Source organism: Eleutherodactylus coqui, chromosome 9 (assembly GCF_035609145.1).
Source record: "Eleutherodactylus coqui strain aEleCoq1 chromosome 9, aEleCoq1.hap1, whole genome shotgun sequence".
In the NCBI taxonomy this organism is placed as follows: domain Eukaryota; kingdom Metazoa; phylum Chordata; class Amphibia; order Anura; family Eleutherodactylidae; genus Eleutherodactylus; species Eleutherodactylus coqui.
Window position 1 is genome coordinate 101,177,108 of NC_089845.1, and position 23,675 is coordinate 101,200,782.

Genomic DNA, 23,675 nt, shown 5'->3' on the forward strand with positions numbered 1-23,675 from the left:
ATTTTTGCGTGTGTATGTCTCCATGTGAAAGAGGCCTAAATCAGTTCCATATTTGGTGCGCTCGCCCTTCACCTTCAAAACAGCATCAGTTCTTCTAGGCACACTCACACAAAGTCAGGGATTTTGTAGGATTATAGTACGGTGTATGATTAACCAATTATACCAGACAGATGATAATGATCATCACCATCATAGGTAGGTTGAAACAGTCATTAACTGAAACAGAAACTGCTGTGTAGGAAGCTTAAAACTGAGTGAGAAACAGCCAAACTCTGCTACAATGGTGAGGTTGTGGAAGACAGTATCATGGTACAGGTCACACACAATGGCAAGACTGAGCACAACACCACCACACAAGATAGTTATACTACATGAGCGAGGTCTCTCAGGCAAAAATTTCTGTAACAGACTGGGGTTTCAAGATGTGTTGTTCAAGCTCTACAAGAAGTAGAAACTGGCAATGTTAAGGACCTGTAGACGCTGCGGTCGGCCAAGGGAACTTGGTGCAGCAGATGACAGGCACATCATGCTTACTTTGTTTCAAAGAGGATGGTGTCTAGCAGTGCCATCAGCTCAGAACTGGCAGAAACCATTGGGACCCGGGTACACCTACCTACTGTTCGGAGACATCTGGACAGAAGTGATCTTCATGGAAGAATTGCGGCCAAAAAGACATACCTTCCACATAGAAGCAGGGCTAAGTGACTGAACTAGGTCCCTCCTGCTGCTCTCTGTAGCTCTGACGCACTTCTTGCAGTACTCGGCCACTCATAGAAGATCACTTCCTGGTTACGGTCATAAATTCCGCCTCCAGGAAGCGATGGCTCTGATTGGCTCTCAAGCACTGCATTGACTCACTGAGCAACAGTCAAAGAACCAATCACAGCCATCGCGTTGTGGAAGCTGGATTTATGAATTGGCTGAACCATGGCATTACCGAGCCTGCTAGGTAATGTATTCCAGAATGTTCTCCAAAGGCCTGGAGAGCGGTACAATAGTGAGTGTCTGCAGGCAGCAGTGAAGCATGGTGGGGTGTGGTACAATAATGAGTGTCTGCAGGCAGCAATGAAGCATGGTGGGGTGTGGTACAATAATGAGTGTCTGCAGGCAGCAGTGAAGCATGGTGGGGTGTGGTACAATAATGAGTGTCTGCAGGCAGCAGTGAGGCATGTTGGAGAGAGATACAATAATGAGTGTCTGCAGGCAGCAGTGAAGCATGGTGGGGTGTGGTACAATAGTGAGTGTCTGCAGGCAGCACTGAAGCATGGTGGGGTGTGGTACAATAATGAGTGTCTGCAGGCAGCAGTGAGGCATGTTGGAGGCTCCTTACAAGTTTTGGGATGTAGTTCAACAAATGGAGTTTGAAAATCGCTTTTTTTCCTGTCCACGAGCGGAAATCAATTGTGATTTTTTTCCGCACGCGGAGGGAAAATTACAACATGCTGTATTTGAGTGCGGATTCCGAGCAGATGGCTTCTATTGAAATCAATGGAAGCCGTCAGATTTGCGGCCCATCCGCAGCGGACACTGCAGACGGGCCACGAAATCCGCATCTGACGGCACAGCACAATTTGTACTGCTCATGTGCCCGGCGTGCCAGCTGGCACATCTGCAGCGCAGTTCCAGACAGTTAAGCAGGAATGTATAATTGTACATCTCCTGTAATGTAGTGATATGGAGCATGCTGGTATAGCTTGGGATCTCCTGTATATAATAGAGATGAGCGAACGTACTCGGTAAGGGCGATTTCGCAATTGAGCACCGCGATTTTCGAGTACTTCACTACTCGGGTGAAAAGTACTCGGGTGCGCTGTGGGGCGGGGAGTTGCAGAGGGGAGTGGGGGGTAGCAGCGGGGAACAGGGGGGAGCGCTTTCTCTCTCCCTCTCCCCCCCACTCCCTGCTGCAACCCCCCACTCACCCACAGCGCACCCGAGTACTTTTCACCCGAGTAGTGAAGTACTCGAAAATCGCGGTGCTCGATTGCGAAATCGCCCTTACCGAGTACGTTCGCTCATCTCTAATAATTATATATGTACAGCTGATATAAGATACATCCTGTATATAGTGATATAGACCATGCTGGTATAACCTGGGTATCTTCTGTATATAACTTATATCATATGTACATTTATACAGATGATACCCTGGTTATACCAGCATAGCCCATATCCCTATATACAGGATGTATAACTTACACCAGCTGTACATATATGTTCTTGTATATAATGATATGATCCATCGTGGTATAACCTGGGTATGTTTTGTATATAATTATATAGCTTATACCAGCTGTACATATATGTTCTTGTATATAATGATATGATGATCCATCGTGGTATAACCTGGGCATGTTTTGTATATAATTATATAGCTTATATCAGCTGTAGATGTAAATTGTATAGCAGATGAGTTGTGCAGTAGGTCAGTAGTGTTGGCATGAGATCACAGCTGGCAGGTGTGCCCTGTGTGCATTGGCTGGTACAGTAGGGGTGCACCGCAATGTACTGTGTACAGTTGGAAGTGACTTTGGTGAGGGAATGAGGAGGAACAGGTGTAACCTTGTCACTGAGCTACTGGGAGGGGACACGTCAGCCTCTGTGCTGGTGACAGTGCAGGACATGACAGCCCTCCGGCTGCTGATGTTTAACCTTTAGCGAGTACCTACTGTATTAACCCTCTGTATGCTGAAAGGCCTTTCTCTGGGCCTCTGTGCTTATGATAAGAGAAAACCGTTTGGTACCTGGTTAACCGATGGAAGAAAATGTTCTTGTAAGAGAAACAAATGAACCTTGTAGACAGAAGACCTGTTAATGGCCAATAAAGGGATGTTATTAGCAGCAGCAAGCGCTTGTTACAACGGGACCGCTTTTTATGGGTCCTTAAAAGGTCTCCCGTCTAGAGGCTTACCTACTGGGAGTAATAAAACGGACAGAACTTGTAAAGAAACGTGTATTTATAGGCAGGATTCTGGGTAAAATTAGAGACCGAGAACCGCATCGGGGCAGAGCAGGGGGCATCAAGGGCAGAGTAGGGGGCTACTGGTATGGGAACCGGATAGTAGGTGCTGTAGAGCAGTGGGCAATCTGTATTCTATGGAGCAGAAGAGGGTACTGCTGCTATGGTGCTTCACAGAAGGGGGCAAAAGAGTTGTCTAGGGCATAGCAGTGGGCAATGAGTGGGTGCCATAGGGCAGAACAGTGGAAAGTGAGGTTTTGTAGGGCAAAATAATTGGCATTGAAAGGGAGCAAGGTGAGCAGTGGGCAGTGAGGGTGCCCTGGGCAGAGCGGTGGTTAATGAGAGGTTCTGTGGGGCAGAATGATTGGCACTAAGGAGTTGGCTGTAAGGGGTTCTATGGTGCAGAGTGACTGCAATTGAGGGGTTGTCCTGGGTAGTGAGGGGTTCTGTGGGGCAGAATAACACTGAGGGGTTGCCTAGGGCAGAGTAACTGGCACTAAGGGTTGTCCTGGGCAGAGCAGTGGGTAGTGAGTGGCACTGAGGGTTGTCCCGGGCAGAGCAGCGGGTAGTGAGGAGTTCTATGGTGCAGAGTGACTGGCACTGAGGGTTGTCCTGGGCAGCGGAGCTGAGCAGGTCCCGGAGCAGCAGTGTAGGGGGAGGATCTGAGGGCAGGGCAGGAGGAGGAGGACGCCGCAGCAGCTGTGAGCAGTGACAGCGCCGCAGACACCGGCCCCGGCCATGCAGCCGTCCGGCCCCGGCTTCTTCCCCACGGTGGTGGTAGTGGGGCATATAGTCACCATGGTGGTGGTCTGGCACTGGAGGAAGAGACGGCGGGCGCTGCAGGACTCGGAGGGTAAGACCGGGTGGGGGTGTGTTTGAGGGTGGAGGCACGGTTAACCTCCTCACTGCCGGAGCGTCCCGGATGGCTGCGGACTGCCGCACTGATTGCTGGCGGGTGACTGGTGGCGGGGGGCGGCGGGAAGCGCAGTGATGGCTCTTATCTCATGCGGCTGATTGGGAAGTCCACTGCGGGGAGCGCTGGAGGGCTGCGGGCAAGAAGGGGTTACACTGACAGGGGGCGGGGCTTAGTAAACCTAAACAGAAGCATGTGTAACCGGTGTAACCCATTCACTGCCGCCCGTGGTGATGTCACACGTATCATTGTATCATATTAGTGATTGCAGTGGGGTGTAACATAGATAGCTGCCATGACGTCACATGTGTAATCTATTCTATAGATAAGCTTATGATGTCATTGGGTTACATTGTAGTCTATTGGCAGTTGGGGTGATGTGAGGTGTAACATTGTATCCTATAGATAGCTGCAGTGATATGAGGTGTAACATTGTATCATATAGATGGCTGTGGTGATGTCATTAGTAACATTGTATCATATAGATGGTTGTGGTGATGTCATTAGTAACATTGTATCATATAGATGGCTGTGGTGATGTCACACTTGTAACATTGTATCATATAGATGGTTGTGGTGATGTCATTAGTAACATTGTATCATATAGATGGTTGTGGTGATGTCATTAGTAACATTGTATCATATAGATGGTTGTGGTGATGTCATTAGTAACATTGTATCATATAGATGGCTGCAGTGATGTGAGGTGTAACATTGTGTCATATAGATGACTGCGGTGATGTCATTAGCAACTTTGTGTCATATAGATGGCTGCAGTGATGTCACACTTGTAACATTGTATCCTATAGATGGCTGCAGTGATGTCATTAACAACATTTTATCATATAGATGGCTGCAGTGATGTCATAGGTAATATTGTATCATAGATGACTGTGGTGATATCACACTGGTAACATTGTATCATATAGATGGCTGCAGTGATGTCATAGGTAATATTGTATCATAGATGACTGTGGTGATATCACACTGGTAACATTGTATCATATAGGTGGCTGCGGTGATGTCACACTTGTAACGGTGTATCACGAAGTGTACAGGAGGGGCCTGGACGCCTTTCTTGAGTGTTTATAATATTATGTTATAATCACTGATTACTTCAGAAGGGTCGGTGATCCGGGGATTAATCTGATTGCCAGATTGGAGTCGGGAAGGAATTTTTTCCCCTAAGATGATCCTAATCGGCTTCTCCCTCATGGGTTTTATTTTCCCTTCTCTGGATCAACATGGCAGGATAATAGGCTGAACTGATGTCTGTTTTTCAGCCTTACATACTATGTTGCTATGTACGAGCTGTCATGTAACCGTGTATCATATTAGCTGCTGTTATGGGTTACGGATGCAGTCTCGTGTCCCTGTGGCGCCCCCTGTCTAACATCCACAGTCCTGTAACAGTATATATAAGTGGTTTTTATCTAAATATGTTTTTAGCAATTTTATGTTTCTGTAGTATTTACTGCTGCAATATCTAATTGAGGGGGAGGAGGCAGATCTGCCAGACCTTCCAGGAGTGTCAGGACGAAGATGGCACCTGGCCAGGTGGTTATGTATGTATGTGTACATATAATATATATTATACACACACATACATATAATAATATTTTCATATATCTCACATGCCGTCCTAGTCTTCTAGATGTCATGAAGATGTCTTAGTAGTTGTCATGTGGAAGTAACAGGTGCATGTATGTACCAGACTATAGCGGTCATAGACTCCTTTGTCAAGGTCACAGGTATCTGTTGTGAGGAAGGCAGAGAGTGCCAGCGTCCCTATTTATACAATAACTAGATAAACAGAAGGGAGGAGGCGCCGCCGTCCGTCCGCCAGCCAAGACTTCTCTTCAGGAAGTGTCCTCTTGATATGGAGGCTGGAGACCTGCCCCCACACAATGAGGAAAGATTACCTCCAGCACCTTCCAGGATCAGCCTCGCCCCAACGTCTGCTGAATGCCACAGGTGGTTGGCTACATTCATAGTGTGGGCACAGCAGTAACAGCAGTGACTAACCTGTGCCAACCTACAACCTCATCCACTGACCTACAGGCCTCATCCAACCTCCTACTTTATTCATACACTGACCTACAGGGCTCATCCAACCTCCTGCTTTATCCATATGCTGACCTACAGGGCTCATCCAGCCCAAGGCCGCCTGTCCACGGCAGCAACGGCATATCGCTAGCAATATTCCGCCGTGGGGGAGGAGTGGGGAACACTAAAAGGTCTCTGTGATGAGCCTATATTAATGATATGCTGTGATTTTAATCACGTGAGTGGAAAATTGTTATGGTTTTCCACTCGTATGCAGTAGGCTGCACTTTCCATAGTTATCCCATTGAAAGTGTGCCATGCGAGCTCAACGTGTGATTTATGCTAGAAGCCTCATCCAGCCTCACACTACAAGCCTAACTAACTTCATTTTTTGTTCATACACTGACCTACAAGACTCATCCAGCTTCATACTGCATTCATACACTGACCTACCAGACTCATCCAACTTCATCCTGCATTCATACACTGGACTACAAGACTCCTCCAGCCTCATCCTGCATTCATACACTGGACTACAAGACTCCTCCAGCTTCATACTGCATTCATACACTGACCTACCAGACTCATCCAACTTCATCCTGCATTCATACACTGACCTACAAGACTCCTCCAGCTTCATACTGCATTCATACACTGACCTACAAGACTCCTCCAGCTTCATCCTGCATTCATACACTGGACTACAAGACTCATCCAACTTCATACTGCATTCATACACTGGACTACAAGACTCCTCCAGCTTCATCCTGCATTCATACACTGACCTACAAGACTCATCCAGCTTCATACTGCATTCATACACTGACCTACAAGACTCCTCCAGCTTCATACTGCATCCATACACTGACCTACAAGACTCCTCCAGCTTCATACTGCATTCATACACTGACCTACAAGACTCCTTCAGCTTCATCCTGCATTCATACACTGACCTACAAGACTCCTCCAACTTCATACTGCATTCATACACTGGACTACAAGACTCCTCCAGCTTCATCCTGCATTCATACACTGACCTACAAGACTCATCCAGCTTCATCCTGCATTCATACACTGACCTACAAGACTCATCCAGCTTCATACTGCATTCATACACTGACCTACAAGACTCATCCAGCTTCATACTGCATTCATACACTGACCTACAAGACTCCTCCAGCTTCATACTGCATTCATACACTGACCTACAAGACTCATCCAGCTTCATACTGCATTCATACACTGACCTACAAGACTCATCCAGCTTCATACTGCATTCATACACTGACCTACAAGACTCATCCAGCTTCATACTGCATTCATACACTGACCTACAAGACTCCTCCAGCTTCATACTGCATTCATACACTGGACTACAAGACTCCTCCAGCTTCATACTGCATTCATACACTGACCTACAAGACTCCTCCAGCTTCATACTGCATTCATACACTGACCTACAAGACTCCTCCAGCTTTATACTGCATTCATACACTGACCTACAAGACTCATCCAGCCTCATGCTTCAAGGGCTGATGGAAAAGTAATGAGACTGCTTGTATATCCTTCCAGGCGGTAGATCGGTACAGGTGTGTGTGTGAGCGCCATACATCAACCTATCTGAACCTGCAGTTGAACAGCCATACTCTTTGGCATTTTGTTGCAGTAAGTGAAAGCACTTCATATGTGCCATCATGGCGGATGAAGTAGACATTTCTCTAGAAGTACTGCAGCACAGCCAATCAGTATTAGTGTATCTTGAGCCCACCAGAAATTCCTGGTGGAGTCAAGTTTGACAAGGGGGTGACGCCCCCTGTCTGTGATTGGGTGGACAGTTTGCTCGTTTTGCATGTCCTTGCAGGCCAGTAGCAGACAGCAGAATCTGTTTTATATGGAAGTTGCAGTGCCGGCTATATTGGCGCATCCGCCAGTGCGACAGCACTCCCCGTCGCCAATGCTGCATAACGCGGCACCCACCTCTGTGTTTAGGCACAGAGTGGGGTCGGCAGCAGGGAGGCCAGACTGGACTGAGGCGACTTTCCCTGCAGCAATAGGCCGACAAGCGCAGCCCCCTCCTCCAAAGACATGTAAGGGAAAAATCTGTGCTGGCAGCATGGTGGGAGAGACCGTGACAGACGCCGGGCCCAGACTGCAGGCTGTGAGTGTGGGGGAAGACCGCAGCGGCGCGGAGCACTCGCTGACATGCCTCCCCCGCAGACAACTGTAGGCAAGTGCGGCGGGGGACTGTCACTGGTAGGCATCGGGCACAGACAGCAGCAGGAGGATAGCTGGGAGGGCAGAGCGCAGGGGGGGACAGCCGGGTACCTGCAGTCATAGCGTTGGACCTGAGCAGCGGCCGCTTGTATAAGAAAAGCAAAGTAGCAGGACCTTCAGCTCTTGAGCCAATCAGAAGCTAGGGGTGTTCCTCATCCAAGCCCTGTCAAACTCCTAGCTTCCGGTGGCGTCAAGATACACTAATACCTAGCTAATCATATCACAAGGATATGCTTCTTGTAGCATTTCGAGAGTTTTATTACTGCTGTTCCCAAGCTTAGGGCTCATTCACACAGGCGTATTTACGCTCCACATGCCTATTTTTATGCACGTAATATGGAGTACTGAAACGCCATTGATTTCCATTGGGGTATTCAGATCTGCATTTTTCACGTATGTGTTTACATGTGTGAAAAAAATCACATGTCCTATTTTGGTCCATATTGGGGATTAAAGTAGGCCATTAAAGTGAATGGGATTGCATAAATGGAGAGTGAATATGCATGACACGTGTATTCACTGCGTATTTAAGCATAAAATCAATGGGGAGTACATGCGTGTTTTTGTTTTTTTTTGTTGCGTGCGTGAACTACGCATTGTATACGCATTCAGAAAGAAAATCCAATCGGGTCTAGATACGGAGGGAATACGCAGAGTGTCTGTCCATGAATACACTGCGTATTTACAGACCCGAAGCTAAAACGCCAGGGTGAATGAGCCCTTAATGCAGTCTTAGTTGCACAACTCTTAGAGAAATATCTACTTCATCCGCTATTATGACACATACAATGCTGAAGAGTATGGCTGTCCAGACACATTGATGTATGGCCTTCACAAACGCCTGGCCACTGTTTCCATATCTACCACCTGGGGAAAAAAATACAAGCCGTCTTATTACTTTTTAATCAGCCCTCGTACATTCGTCCACTGGACTACAAGCATTATCCACCCTCACACGTCTTTTATACACTGGACTGCAAATCTCACACTACATTCATACACTGACCTACAGGCCTCAAACAGCTTTATACTACATATATGCACTAACCTTCTGGCCTCTTCTAGCCTTACACCATGTTCATACATTGGCGTTCAGGCCTCACCCATCCTTATACCTAATCATACACTGACCCACGGGCCTCATCCAGCCTCACATATCATTCATGCACTGATGTGCAGTCTTATCTAGCTTCATACATTACTCATACAGTAATACAGCATACCTCATGCATCCTTATACTTAATCCATATACTGACTGATAGATCTCATCTGCCTCATACTACATTCTTATAGTAAGCCTTACCCACTTTCACACTACATTCATACACTGACTTACAAGCCTCATTATGTGCTCTGCAGAGAGTCAACCCTACTGTAGACAGGTGTACAATGTGCAGATATGTGACCTGCCCTGCAGGGTGTCAGGCTCATCACTCACCTGTGTGCACACCCCGGGGGGCAGGTGTCGGTCACCTGCAGGCACATGACAGTGGGCCTCATATAGCAGGTTCTCAGCTCTCCTCGCAGACCTGATGGGGGGGGGGGGGATGTTATTACACCTCTAGTAAGACTACAATGACATGTAACATAGCAACTTATTTATGTGGAATGAGAGGTTTGAGGGCTAGACATTACATCCAATGATTCTTGTGGATTGTTCCTGTCGCAGGTTATGATTGTGGTCGGATCAGTCAGTCACCGTCTCGTTGTACGGATTGTGTTGTCTGGGTTTCCTCCTTTGCTGTGGCTATAAACAGCAGGAGTCCCCCCCCCCCCCCCCCCGGCAGTGAAGGGTTAATGTTGGCATCGCTGCCACTTACAGGAAGGGACTGTACTCTGGACCACTGCTGGTTTTGGCAGCTCTCATATCCAGCTGCTACTGATAAGGGGTTTTATTGCTACAATGTATCAGCAGAAACAAGTGCCCCGCCCCCTCAGATTCCCAGAATTCCCTCTCCAAGCCGCTGCTTTTTATATAATGTTCCAAAGAGTCTCTTCTGCGTCCCTCAGACCGGTCCCTACCGACGTCCCTGGTGGTATACTTTATACCCCCAGAGGGAAGGAAAAGGACAATTACAACAGATCAATAATTATCTTTCAAGCAATTAGCGAATTTTAGCGATAATTACCCTGCGAACATGAACAAAGTAACCACAGAGGACTCGTAAAGTTCTCTCGTTAGGACTCCCGGCGCCTCTCCATTGGTATTTTTCTGTCGTGGCCGTATCGCTCGTCGCTTTTTCAGTAGCTTCTCAGTAACTGACGACCAGCTGGCTACTTTATTACCAGTACAGGCCAAGAAAGGAACAGTTTACGATGTGGCGTGTAATAACCATATAATCTACGGTGTTGGCGGCAGAGCCTGCCAGGATATCGTATCTGTATAATTGACGCTCCATGTGTTATAATAATATCGCTCCCAGCTGCCCCGTGTGATGTGTACGGTTGTGCAGTATCCCCAGGCAACACAAAACACCCAGAGGCGGGAGAAGTCCAAAAGTGGCGCCGGCGGGTGGGCGTCCTGCTGTGGGCTCAGGCTGTGATCTCTTTGTGGTTTCCTTAGTCTCCATGGAAATGGTACTAAACCAACAAAGATACAGTCCTCACTGTACACGTGGCTACAAGGAGCTCTCCGAGACTATAATATAATGAATGAGGTGTAATATAATGTATGATAATGTGTAATATAATATAAAAGATGATACAACGAATGATATAATGTGTAATATAACAGATATTACAGCCTGCACCGCACCCGCGGCTGCGAGCAGCCCTCCTAGATTATAATGTGATTTACTACAACGGATGATACAGTGTATATTATAACGTGTAATATAATATAATGCCTGATACATCGTATGATATAATGTGTAATATAACAGATAATACAGCCTTCACGGCATGCGCAGCTGCGAGGAGTCCTCCAATTTTATAATTTACTATAACAGATGATACAGTGTATAATATGGCTGATACAATGTATGATATAATGTGTAATATAACAGATATTACAGCCTTTAGCGCACGCGTGGCTGCTTGGAGCCCTCATAGATTATAATGTAATTCACTATAACAGATGATACAGTGTGTAATACAACATGTAATGTAATATAATGGCTGATACAACGTATGATATGTGTAATATAACAGATAATACAGCCTTCACCACATACGCGGCTGCGAGGAGCCCTCATAGATTATAATGTCATATACTATAACAGATGATACAGTGTATAATATAACGTGTAATATAATCTAATGGCTGATACAACGTATGATAAAATGTGTGCCCTCCTAGATTATAATGTCATATACTATTATAGATGATGCAATGTATGATATGAGGGTTGCCTATTATGTTGGTGCACAATGTAGGAGTGAATGTTGGCAATATGGCAATGGAGTTGCCGTGCAACAGATGGCAGCAAGGGGGCAGTCTGACATGAGAGTGCATATAAAGAAAAAGGGGGTAATGGAATTCCTCCATGAAAAGAAAACAAAAAAAATTGCGCTCATTCACATTCATTGTCGCTTGCTGAACGTCCATGGAGTCCAAACAGTGGATGTTAGTACAGCGAGGCGGTGGGTGACACGTCTCAGCAGTTGCAACAGCGTCGTGAAAGACAAGCCACGTTCTGGACAGCCACGCACAGCTGTCACACCGTGAAATAAAGAGCGTCTCCATCAGCGGAATATGACCAGAATATCGTCATTAGTGCGTTGGAAATGATGATCTGCGCAGATGAGCTGATGGAGCTTCTCCTCATTCCTGGTGTGACAGCTGTACATGGCTCTGCAGAACGCCGCTGTCGCCATGCGCCCCACCGTGCGAACATCTACTGTTTGGTCTCCGTAAAGGTTCTGCGCCAATTAATATCGATGGGTGCAATTTGTTCCAGCATGGAGGAATTCAGTTACACACCTTGCTTTATGCGCACTCATGTTGGACGCCATTTGTCAGACTGCCCCCTTGCTGCCATTTGTCGCATGGCAACAAAATGTACCAGATATTGTCGGAAAGGTGAAAACTCTATTGCCGAACCGCCAAGATCCGCTTCTGACACCCTGTGCCAACATCATACGAGAGGAGGCATTAGTGCAGATAAAACCGTATATTCAGCGTGCCGATGATGACTGCACTCTGCGGGTTCGGGGTGCAGGTCTTAGTCTAACGTGTAACCAGTGATGGGGTTTCCTTGGTGTAGTTTTGGGGTGCAGGGGCTGACTCTGCTCTTCTGTGTTCTTTCCAGGTTGCACTGTGGGCTCTGCTGTGTCGTTGCTTTGCGTGTAGGAGACTCAGACGCAGGGGGCGGTGGGGGGGCATGCTGTTTTTGGGGACACACAGTACTTTGTCTCATATGTCCCGGGATTATACGGTTTTGCATTGCAAATTCCTTTGTTTCGTCCCCCGCTTTCCCTTCATTCCTGGATGGGGGGGGGTTCATGCCGGGATTTGACTACAATTTTCATGGGCGCAGTGCCGGGACGTTAACTCCATATATGCCAGAAGAGGCAGAAGTTTGCTCATGGGCGGATAGATACACCCTTTGTAGTGTAATGATGAGAGAAGTGGGGCGGTGTGTATGTATACAGGACAGGAGAAGTGATATCCTATCACACGTCACCAATATGCAGCTTGCCCCATGCCCGCTGCGGCCGCTCCGTCAGTTGGTGCACATTTTGCAGATAAGTGAGAGCAGATCTCACAGCCCTTTCCAGCAGATCCCAAACATGTTCAATGGGGTTACAGTTCTGTGAGTCTGGGGGTCAGGCAGTTGTGTTCCTCCAACCATTCCAACCATTCCCTAGTGATCAGAGCTCAATGACACGGAGCTGTTCTGCTGAAAGATGGCAGTGTGGTCGGGGAAGACTTCCTGATGGTCGGCTAACAGGTCCCTGTAGCGTTCACCATTCAAGATTGTGGTGTGATGACCAACGATCCTAGGCCATGCCAGAAACACGCGCCCCAGCAGTACACCCATAAGATATATATTCATGCTGTTTATTCCAGATGTAGACTCGAACATCCATATAATCGGACTTATCACTTCAGATGACCCTCTGCCATGTGTCCAAAGTCCTTTTTAGGGCCCATGTGAGGTGGAGATAACACAGGGTCATCAGAGGCTCCCTTGTGGGTCTTCGGCTATTGAACCCCAGTTGAAGCAAGGGACGCCGCATGGTCATTATGGAAATTGGTCTAACTTCCCCGCTGTTGTACTGCTGGGCCGGTTGGTCCATTGTGGCATGTTATTGCTGAGATACCAGATGTGCCATCCGATGCTCACCTCTAGGATCAACCACACGTGGCCTGCTGCTGTGTGACCTTCTGTCAGATTTCTGTCCATCGTTCAACCAGACTTGGTTCACTCTTCATACCATGGTTGGGAACAGCCAACAAGTGCGACTGTTACAGAAACACCCGCACCGCACCTCCGGGCACCAACAATCTGCCCGCGGTCAAAGTCACTCATGACTGAGGTCCGCGCATTATCTGAGAACGGATTGTGATATGGCGATCACGTAGTACCGATCACAAGATGTCACGTGTCAGCTGTTCCTAATGCAGTGATTGTTCAGCGTGTGTGTGTGTGACCAGTAGGGGTGACCAACTGTTGTATACCTTGGCCCCCCAGACCATCATACCAGCAGGGGGCAGTGTGCCGCTCCACAGCTAAGGCAGGATTGAGGCGCTCACCCCTAGGCTCTAGACACGAACATGGCCATCGTCAGCACCCAAACTAAACTACATCACTGCAAACAGAGGCGCCGGTGGGTGTTAGAGCCCGTACAGGTAATGGGCACAGTGAGATCAAATGTCCTTCAGCCAAGTGCCTAGAAATGGTTTCAACAGACACCGGGGTGTAACGATGGCGCCACCTGTCTCTGGATGGCGGACAGCAAAACAGTTGGAGCTGCTGGTGCTTGTCGGATGATCAAACTATCCTCTCTACTGGTGGTCTGTTGGGGGTCCTGAGCCTGGTGCCCTTGTGTGCCCTCACACATCCGCTGGTCCCAACACCACCTACCAGTCTGGTCAGAACGTCCGGTGGGGGACAATTCATGGATACGACCATCCAGCTTCTCGCATCCCAATAATGCGCCCCCCTCAGACTCTGGTAACGGGGTGACATCTCTTCTCTATGTCATAGAGGCGTCTAGTGGTCAACAAGATCTACATAAGCAGAAGAAGAGGTCACTATACACAAGGAGCCCCCGAGAGCCTTTTATAGGCCAGGGGAGGGGGGGGGGGGGGCACTTCTAGGGCCTCCGGTGAGAAGACCGTTCATCTAATCACCACAACTCTCATCATTTACATGTCTGCCTGAGATGGAACTGCAGGACGAGTCTGCAGCAAAACAACAACTTCTTCTGGGGGCGGGGGTGTTTATTTTTTGACATAGTGTGTATATATATACAGCAGGAGTGTTGCTGTGTGTAGATGTTGGATATTCTGACTAGGTCTCTTGGGATGATTTCAGCTGTGAGGCCAGCAGTGCGGAGCTGGATGCAGAGGCCGCTGTTAACCCATTGATTCCTGCTTCTGTAGATGAGAAGCTAGAACTGTACTTCGCAGAACTGATAAGATCTATGACGGGATTTCGCTGAATTCTGGTAAATGTAACTCATCCAGCGCCGGGGAATGCCCAGCATCCCCCTATGCTGCCTTTCACGTGCGCCGCGTACAGTACGGTGGTAACAATTACTCATTGACTGGTAGATACGTTCTTCTGGCCTTACTCATCTCCAACCACACACAGGAAGCAGACCCCACCCTGCGGACTGGCTGCCGCTGGGCCTGTGCTGGCATCGGAGGCCGCCCTGGCAGAACATGTGGAAAATGAGAAGTGAAACTGAGCCCCTGCACCATTATACGAACGCTTTATATTAACCCTTTATACAGACGCCTTCCAGTCTGTGCAGTAAGGAATTACACAGCGCACAGTGGGGCTAATGCTGACCGCGGCGTCTACGATGCAGCTTCACGCCGAGGCCGCGCCTTTGACGCTGATGGTTCCTCATGAAGGTTCACACATCCTACGCGCAATTGTTTGCTATTTAGAGAAGAAAAAACTGATTTTATTGGGTCGCTTTCATAAATCTACACATTCTGATCCATTTTGACACCCGGTCACATGACACGGACATAATGGGAGTTCTTATAATGCAAGTCAGAACATTCAGCGCTGGGACCACTGAGACCTTTGGTCCTGGTTACACATGAGGCAGCTCTGTGGTGCCAGCTCCCTCCGCTACTGATAGAAGTGGATACGCTGGCTGTTAGGGGGTCTCTGGGTTTCTGTTTTCCAGCTTTGTTATGGGAGCAGAGAAATGGAACCCCTGCTGGCACGGATCCCGAATAATTCTGCACAAACTCCATTGACTATAATAAGGTCCACCTGTCTTCCTTTTTCCCGGATGAATTGGTGCAGCATGCTGGGCTACTTCATCCAGGATTCTTGGATGCATCTGTGCCGGAGACCCTGAACGGAACCTCCAATGCCGATGTAAGCCGAGTCTTTCTGGCCGCTGCTTCTGGTATTTCTGGGAATTGACATTTGCTGGATGAGTTGTTGAGGCGCCCCCCCTCCCCGTCAGTCTGATTCCACGTTGCGCTTGCTGTTCCCACTAATACCAGGGTGATTCATCCCGAATATTCCTCCTGGTCGTTTCCTTTCTCTCCCCTCTCATTATTTTTGGAATTTTCCATCCTTGCGAAACGGCTGCTTTTAATTTTCTGAAACAACTGGAAAAAGTAAGACGACAGTAAAAGCCGCCAAAGGGAGAGAAAACTCCAACGTAAACTAAGCCGTGGCTGGAAGTGGTGTGGATGGGGGTTGGTCTGTGAGTAACATGAGGGGGCAGGAGAATTGGATGTGGCCCTGGGAAGGGAATCTAGGCAGACTGATATGTGAAGGAAAAAATGGCGCAAGTCCGTCCGCCATATTTCTTGCTCATCATGGTGGCAGGTTTTCAGTTTGGGGTGATGGCATTGTTCATGCGTGGGTAGGCTAACATTTGAGGCATGTAGGAGGGTAGAGGGGTGAAGGACACCATATTTCAAATATGTTGTCACGTTTCTGTGCCAGGCGACGGTGACCCAAAATATAGAATGAAACTTGCCCAGATCAGGCATCACGGGTGCTTACACTTATATATTGGGCTTATTATTCTCTGTCCCCGATCCAGGGCGATCGCACATGTGGTGAACAGACACAGGAATGTGGAGCCTCAAGTATGGATGTATACCCCCCAGTATAGATGCATACCCTCCAGTACCTATTAGAGATGCATACGCTTCAGTATCCATTATAGATTTATACACAGCAGTATAGATGTATACCACCTATTTATTATAGATGTATACTCTTCAGTATAGATGTATATCCTCCAGTATAGTTGTATACCCTCCATGATAGATGTATACGCTTCAGTATCCAGTATAGATGTATATGCTCCAGTATCCACTATAGATGTATACCCCCCAATACAGATATATACTCTCCATCATCCATTATAGATGTATACTCTCCATCATCCATTATAGATGTATACCCTCCAGCATCCATTATAGATGTATACCCTTCAGCATCTATTATAGATGTGTACCCCCCAGTATAGATGTATACCCTTCGGCACCCATTATAGATGTATATCCCCCCCCAATATAGATGTATACCCTCCAGTATCCATTATAGATGTATACCCTTCAGCATCCATTATAGATGTATACCCCCAGTATAGATGTATACCCTCCAGCCTCCATTATACATGTATACCCCCAGTATAGATGTATACCCTCCAGCCTCCATTATACCTGTATACCCCCTGGTATAGATGTATACCCTCCAGCCTCCATTATACATGTATACCCTCTGGTATAGATGTATACCCTCCAGCCTCCATTATACATGTATACCCCCCGGTATAGATGTATACCCTCCAGCCTCCATTATACATGTATACCCCCCGGTATAGATGTATACCCTCCAGCCTCCATTATACATGTATACCCCCCGGTATAGATGTATACCCTCCAGCCTCCATTATACATGTATACCCCCCGGTATAGATGTATACCCTCCAGCCTCCATTATACATGTATACCCCCCGGTATAGATGTATACCCTTCAGCCTCCATTATACATGTATACCCTCCAGCCTCCATTATACATGTATACCCCCCGGTATAGATGTATACCCTCCAGCCTCCATTATACATGTATACCCCCCGGTATAGATGTATACCCTCCAGCCTCCATTATACATGTATACCCCTCGGTATAGATGTATACCCTTCAGCACCCATTATAGATGTATACCCCCAGTATAGATGTATACCCTTCAGCATCCATTATAGATGTATACCCTTCATTATAGATGTATACACTCTAGTATAAATGTATACTCTCCAGCATCCAGTATAGATGTATACCCTCCAGTATAGATGTATACCCTCCAGTATAGATGTATACCCCCCAGTATAGATGTATACCCCCCAGTATAGATGTCTGATTGTACATCACGCCTGCAGGAGCAGTGTGTAAATTCGACAAATAAACTCAATTGGGTTAGGGGTTGAAGCATTTTGATAGCAGTTGTAGATGTATCCCCCCCCCCACCCGTGTAGATATATCCCCCTACCCGTGTTGATGTATCACCCCACCACCACCACCACGGCTGTTCTCACAGTTTTATGTGCTGTTTCCTTGTGGTTGTGACAGCAGAGCTTGCACTCTAATGACTGGAGCGTCCATTTATCTTGGCCACTCCCACTTTTGTCTACTGCTTCTCTTGCGCAATTCCTGTGACAGGAGGCCTTTATTCACCTGTGGCTGACACGCTGGCGGAGCTCCCACTGCGTTAACAGAAGAGACTTTCCAGTTTTTATGTAAATAACCTCCATCCTGGAAGAAGACGGAAGCTTTGTGTTAGCGACTCGTCTTTATATCCAGAGGTGCAGAACCGGTACACAGCTGGGAGCTTGTTACCATGTGTCAGTGCAGGCAGTCCTCTGTGAGCCATCAGGTCTGTTCTGAAGAGGCAGCCAGAAGTGGGGGACATTACTGTACTGGGAAGAGGCTGTGCTGATGGGCATCATACATGGGAGAGAAGCGGTGGTATGCAGAGTATTACACATGGAGATAAGCGGTGGTATGCAGAGTATTACACATGGGAGAGAAGCGGTGATATGCAGTATTACACACGGGAGAGAAGCGGTGACATGCAGAGTATTACACACGGGAGAGAAGCGGTGATATGCAGTATTACACACGGGAGAGAAGCGGTGACATGCAGAGTATTACACACGGGAGAGAAGCGGTGATATGCAGTATTACACACGGGAGAGAAGCGGTGACATGCAGAGTATTACACACGGGAGAGAAGCGGTGATATGCAGTATTACACACGGGAGAGAAGCGGTGACATGCAGAGTATTACACACGGGAGAGAAGCGGTGATATGCAGTATTACACACGGGAGAGAAGCGGTGACATGCAGAGTATTACACACGGGAGAGAAGCGGTGGTATGCAGAATATTACACACGGGAGAGAAGCTGTGGTATGCAGAGTATTACACGGGAGAAAAGCGGTGGTATGCAGAGTATTACACATGGGGAGAAGTGGTGATATGCAGAATATTACACGTGGGGAGAAGCTGTGATATGCAGAGTATTACACATGGGGAGAAGCGGTGATATGCAGAATATTACACATGGGGAGAAGCGGTGATATGCAGAATATTACACATGGGGAGAAGCGGTGATATGCAGAATATTACACATGGGGAGAAGCGGTGATATGCAGAATATTACACATGGGGAGAAGCGGTGATATGCAGAATATTACACATGGGGAGAAGCGGTGATATGCAGAATATTATACATGGGGAGAAGCGGTGATATGCAGAATATTACACATGGGGAGAAGCGGTGAGGCGCAGAGTATTACACATGGGAGAAGCGGTGAGGCGCAGAGTATTACACATGGGAGAAGCGGTGAGGCGCAGAGTATTACACATGGGAGCAGGCGGGAAGGCGCAGAGTACTACACACGGGGAGAAGCGGTGGTATGCAGAGTATTACACACGGGGAGAAGCGGTGATATGCAGAGTATTACACACGGGGAGAAGCGGTGATATGAAGAGTATTACACACGGGAGAGAAGCGGTGATATGCAGAGTATTACACACGGGAGAGAAGCTGCGATGCAGAAACTGTGATGCCAAGTATTCTGTACGGGCGAGAAGCGTTGAGGCGTAGCGTATTACATACGGAGAGAAGCGGTGATGTCAAGTATTACACAGGGGAGAGAAGCAGTGATGTCAAGCATTACACAGGGGAGAGAAGCGGTGATGTCAAGCATTACACAGGGGAGAGAAGCGGTGATGTCAAGCATTACACAGGGGAGAGAAGCGGTGATGTCAAGCATTACACAGGGGAGAGAAGCGGTGATGCCAAGTATTACACAGGGGAGAGAAGCGGTGATGCCAAGTATTACACAGGGGAGAGAAGCGGTGATGCCAAGTATTACACAGGGGAGAGAAGCGGTGATGCCAAGTATTACACAGGGGAGAGAAGCGGTGATGCCAAGTTTTAGGCCAGTTTCAGACAAGCGTTTTGTCACATGTTTAAAGCCCAGACTACATACGGAGTTAAAATACACTCCTATTGACAGCGGCTTTACGGGGAAGAAGCGGCAACGCTGAGTATTACGCGCGGCGGCGATGTTGGCAGTTGGTGCAGCCTTTAGTGCCTCTTTCCTACTTTCCTCGGGGTGTTTTGGGCCGCAGTCACATTGTGGGCGGCTGCTCAGCGTTGTGGATGGGCGTGGATGTGTTTCCACAGTGAGAGGAGGGAGGGAGAGCGGCTGCTGTACACAACGACACGCTGAGGGCTCGCTGCCGCTCTCCTGCAGGATCTCCCTACTCGCTTCATACTGGGGTCTCTGCACAGGTCTCCATTGGATGTCTTGTTGCCTGGGTGAAGTGTCATGGCAGAGTCAGTCAAGCGTCCTGCCTCCTCTACCTGGTACTACACCTTTAAGAGGGAGATGCTTCTGGAGCGCTCTGATTGGCTGGACGGGAATTCGGAGCAGGAGAGGAAGAGTCACCTGTACAAGAAGCTCTGCTGTGTAGGTGGGTCCTGATCACTTAACCCCTCTGCTGCCAGTCACTGAGGCCGCAGTTACCTCCTCCGTCTGCCTGGTTTTCTACTCTCTGTAGGTTATCAGGAAGAAGTGGCTGAGCGTCATAGCATGCAGTGTTTCTAGTCCGTAACCATGGAGACACACAGTTTTGCATAGGAGCTGTACACACAAAACCATAGGAAAATATTTAAGGGTAATTTCACTTCTACACTCGGGGTTTCCCTTTCTTTCTTTGGGAGCAGGAAAGGGGAATCCCTGCAGTTGAACGAAACCGAACAGCGCCGAATGCATTCTGTTGGGTTTCCGCACAGCTGTCCAGCTTTTGAATGCAAGAAAAAGTGCTACATGCAATGCTTTTTCTTCTGGCATTTTGAGCCGGATCCACGACGGAACGCCGGTGAGAGACCGGACGAAACAAGATCATTTATAAAGTTGTTTCATTATCTGTTTTGATTGCATTGGAGCAATAAAATAAATGACCTCCCCAGCTGACATTGCTATTATGGCATGCTTATCACATGCCTCCTAAATATAAGCCACAGCAACCTGGAGCTAGGATGACGGAACTCCCATGATCCTCTAGGTACAGGAAGTGACAGTTGGCATGGTGGTTGTAATGCTGCCACAGTCGCCATCCGCAGTTAGGTACATGGTTGGAGGAGCAGGATCCCTGGCAGCACAGAGGATGTCAGGAAGGAGAGCGCGGGTCTTGTGGGGAGTCGCAGACTGCGGGCTAATTCACACAAGTGTATCTTCAGTCTAAGTGTTGTCCAAGAATACACCTGACTAGATTGTGACAGCAGATAGAAGTCCATGCCCCAAGTATTCACACATCTGGTTTTTCACACTGACACGTGGTCCACGTGAAAATTTTTTCGAACACTCTCTGTCTGCACCGATTTGCGGGTGAGACTCGGCCAGTCAAGTCAGAGGAGACACAAAGAAAAAAGCAGAACACATGGACGCCATTTGTGCACTGGCCATATTTCACCGGTCTGTTGCTAAGGACTCCTCCAAATTGGCATTAGTAATTTCCGTTGTTTGCTTCATTGTAGCACAACAAGGGAAATAATAGCGGTGCCGGATCCGGCACATGCAGAACACAAGTGGTGCCGGACGGGCCCTATTGCACTATAATGTAGTGAATGGCATTTTACTGGAAAAAATGGTGCTGCACGCTGTGCTATACTTTACTGTTATTTTAACAGAACTTTCAACGCAGATGTGAAGAAGCCCTAACAGGCGTAGAAAACGAAAAAGATTTGGCCTGTTTCGGGAATTTTTTTAAATGATGTTGTGAATTAGGCCTGGATGCTGCATAGAGGAGCGAGGAGGGTCCCCAGCAGCACAGAGTATATCAGGAGAGCGGTGTGCTGAACTCATAATGGTAGTGACCAGACAGCTTCATGTGATCGAGGAGGAAGAACAGTCATTGTCGTCTCTCCTGAGATTATGCGATTACGACGCGCCCTGGAATTACTCAAACCTGTTTTGTGCTGTGACATTGGAGGTGCAGCTCAGCTCCCACATCTGCGACTGTAGGGACTGTCTAAGGACTGACACAGGTGTATGGGGGCAGCGTTTGCAGTTCTAAAAGCCCATTGAATTACATTGGGTCATTCAGAACTGCGTTTTTCACAGGCATATTACGTGTGAAAAATCACAGCATGTCCTATTTTGGCGCATTATAAGCTATGGTAGTTTAAAATATGCAGCAGATATTACACTCACAAAAAAAACGTGCGTAATAGTTCATATGCCCGTGCGAGGCAGGGCCTGGCGTCAGGATGTGTCTGGCGGGAGGCAGGGCCTGGCGTCAGGATGTGTCTGGCGGGAGGCAGGGCCTGGCGTCAGGATGTATCTGGCGGGAGGCAGGGCCTGGCGTCAGGATGTGTCTGGCGGGAGGCAGGGCCTGGCGTCAGGATGTGTCTGGCGGGAGGCAGGGCCTGGCGTCAGGATGTGTCTGGCGGGAGGCAGGGCCTGGCGTCAGGATGTATCTGGCGGGAGGCAGGGCCTGGCGTCAGGATGTATCTGGCGGGAGGCAGGGCCTGGCGTCAGGATGTATCTGGCGGGAGGCAGGGCCTGGCGTCAGGATGTATCTGACGGGAGGCAGGGCCTGGCGTCAGGATGTATCTGGCGAGAGGCAGGGCCTGGCGTCAGGATGTATCTGGCGGGAGGCAGGGCCTGGCGTCAGGATGTGTCTGGCGGGAGGCAGATCCTGGCGTCAGGATGTGTCTGGCGGGAGGCAGGGCCTGGCGTCAGGATGTGTCTGGCGGGAGGCAGGGCCTGGCGTCAGGATGTGTCTGGCGGGAGGCAGGGCCTGGCGTCAGGATGTGTCTGGCGGGAGGCAGGGCCTGGCGTCAGGATGTGTCTGGCGGGAGGCAGGGCCTGGCGTCAGGATGTGTCTGGCGGGAGGCAGGGCCTGGCGTCAGGATGTGTCTGGCGGGAGGCAGGGCCTGGCGTCAGGATGTGTCTGGCGGGAGGCAGGGCCTGGCGTCAGGATGTGTCTGGCGGGAGGCAGGGCCTGGCGTCAGGATGTGTCTGGCGGGAGGCAGGGCCTGGCGTCAGCATGTGTCTGGCGGGAGGCAGGGCCTGGCGTCAGCATGTGTCTGGCGGGAGGCAGGGCCTGGCGTCAGCATGTGTCTGGCGGGAGGCAGGGCCTGGCGTCAGCATGTGTCTGGCGGGAGGCAGGGCCTGGCGTCAGCATGTGTCTGGCGGGAGGCAGGGCCTGGCGTCAGCATGTGTCTGGCGGGAGGCAGGGCCTGGCGTCAGCATGTGTCTGGCGGGAGGCAGGGCCTGGCGTCAGCATGTGTCTGGCGGGAGGCAGGGCCTGGCGTCAGCATGTGTCTGGCGGGAGGCAGGGCCTGGCGTCAGCATGTGTCTGGCGGGAGGCAGGGCCTGGCGTCAGCATGTGTCTGGCGGGAGGCAGGGCCTGGCGTCCGGATGTGTCTGGCGCGAGGCAGGGTGTCAGGATAGGTATTAGTGTATCTTGACCCCACTGGAAGCTAGGGGTTTGACAGGGAGAATGCCCATCTCACACCCCTAGGTCCTGGTTGGCTCAAGACAGGAAGGTCCTAGCTGCATGGTGTGCCTGGGCTGCAGCCTTAGCCTAAGCATTACTTGTCTTCGTAGGCGCACATTATTAGATGTTAATGCTGGCCTAAAAAAGGCAAAATTAACATCTAATAATCTAAGGGTCCGAAGAAAAGTAACCCTCAGGCTGAGGCTGCAGCCCAGGCACGAATCAATACACACACAGGCACTGCAGCGATTCCAGCTGTAAAGTCCATGCCACGCGCGATGGCCGCCTCTGTGCTCCCCGACGGCAGTTCCC

At 48.9% G+C, this 23,675-nt stretch overlaps 1 protein-coding gene across 14 annotated transcripts in view; it reads left to right on the forward strand.

Moving 5' to 3' along the window:
• PLEC (plectin) overlaps positions 1-23,675 on the forward strand; it is a 151,165-nt gene that overhangs the window by 65,429 nt on the left and 62,061 nt on the right. For 2 of the 14 annotated variants that reach the window (XM_066578168.1, XM_066578171.1), the window contains exon 1: positions 3,666-3,809. The exons of 8 other annotated variants lie outside the window; for them this stretch is intronic. In XM_066578168.1, coding sequence (XP_066434265.1) covers positions 3,695-3,809 — 115 coding nt within the window. In that variant the 5' untranslated portion in view covers positions 3,666-3,694. Of the gene's footprint in view, positions 1-3,665; positions 3,810-20,170; positions 20,331-23,675 lie in introns of those variants that run through there. 4 more of the 14 variants (XM_066578164.1, XM_066578166.1, XM_066578161.1 and 1 more) reach the window with 2 other exon arrangements.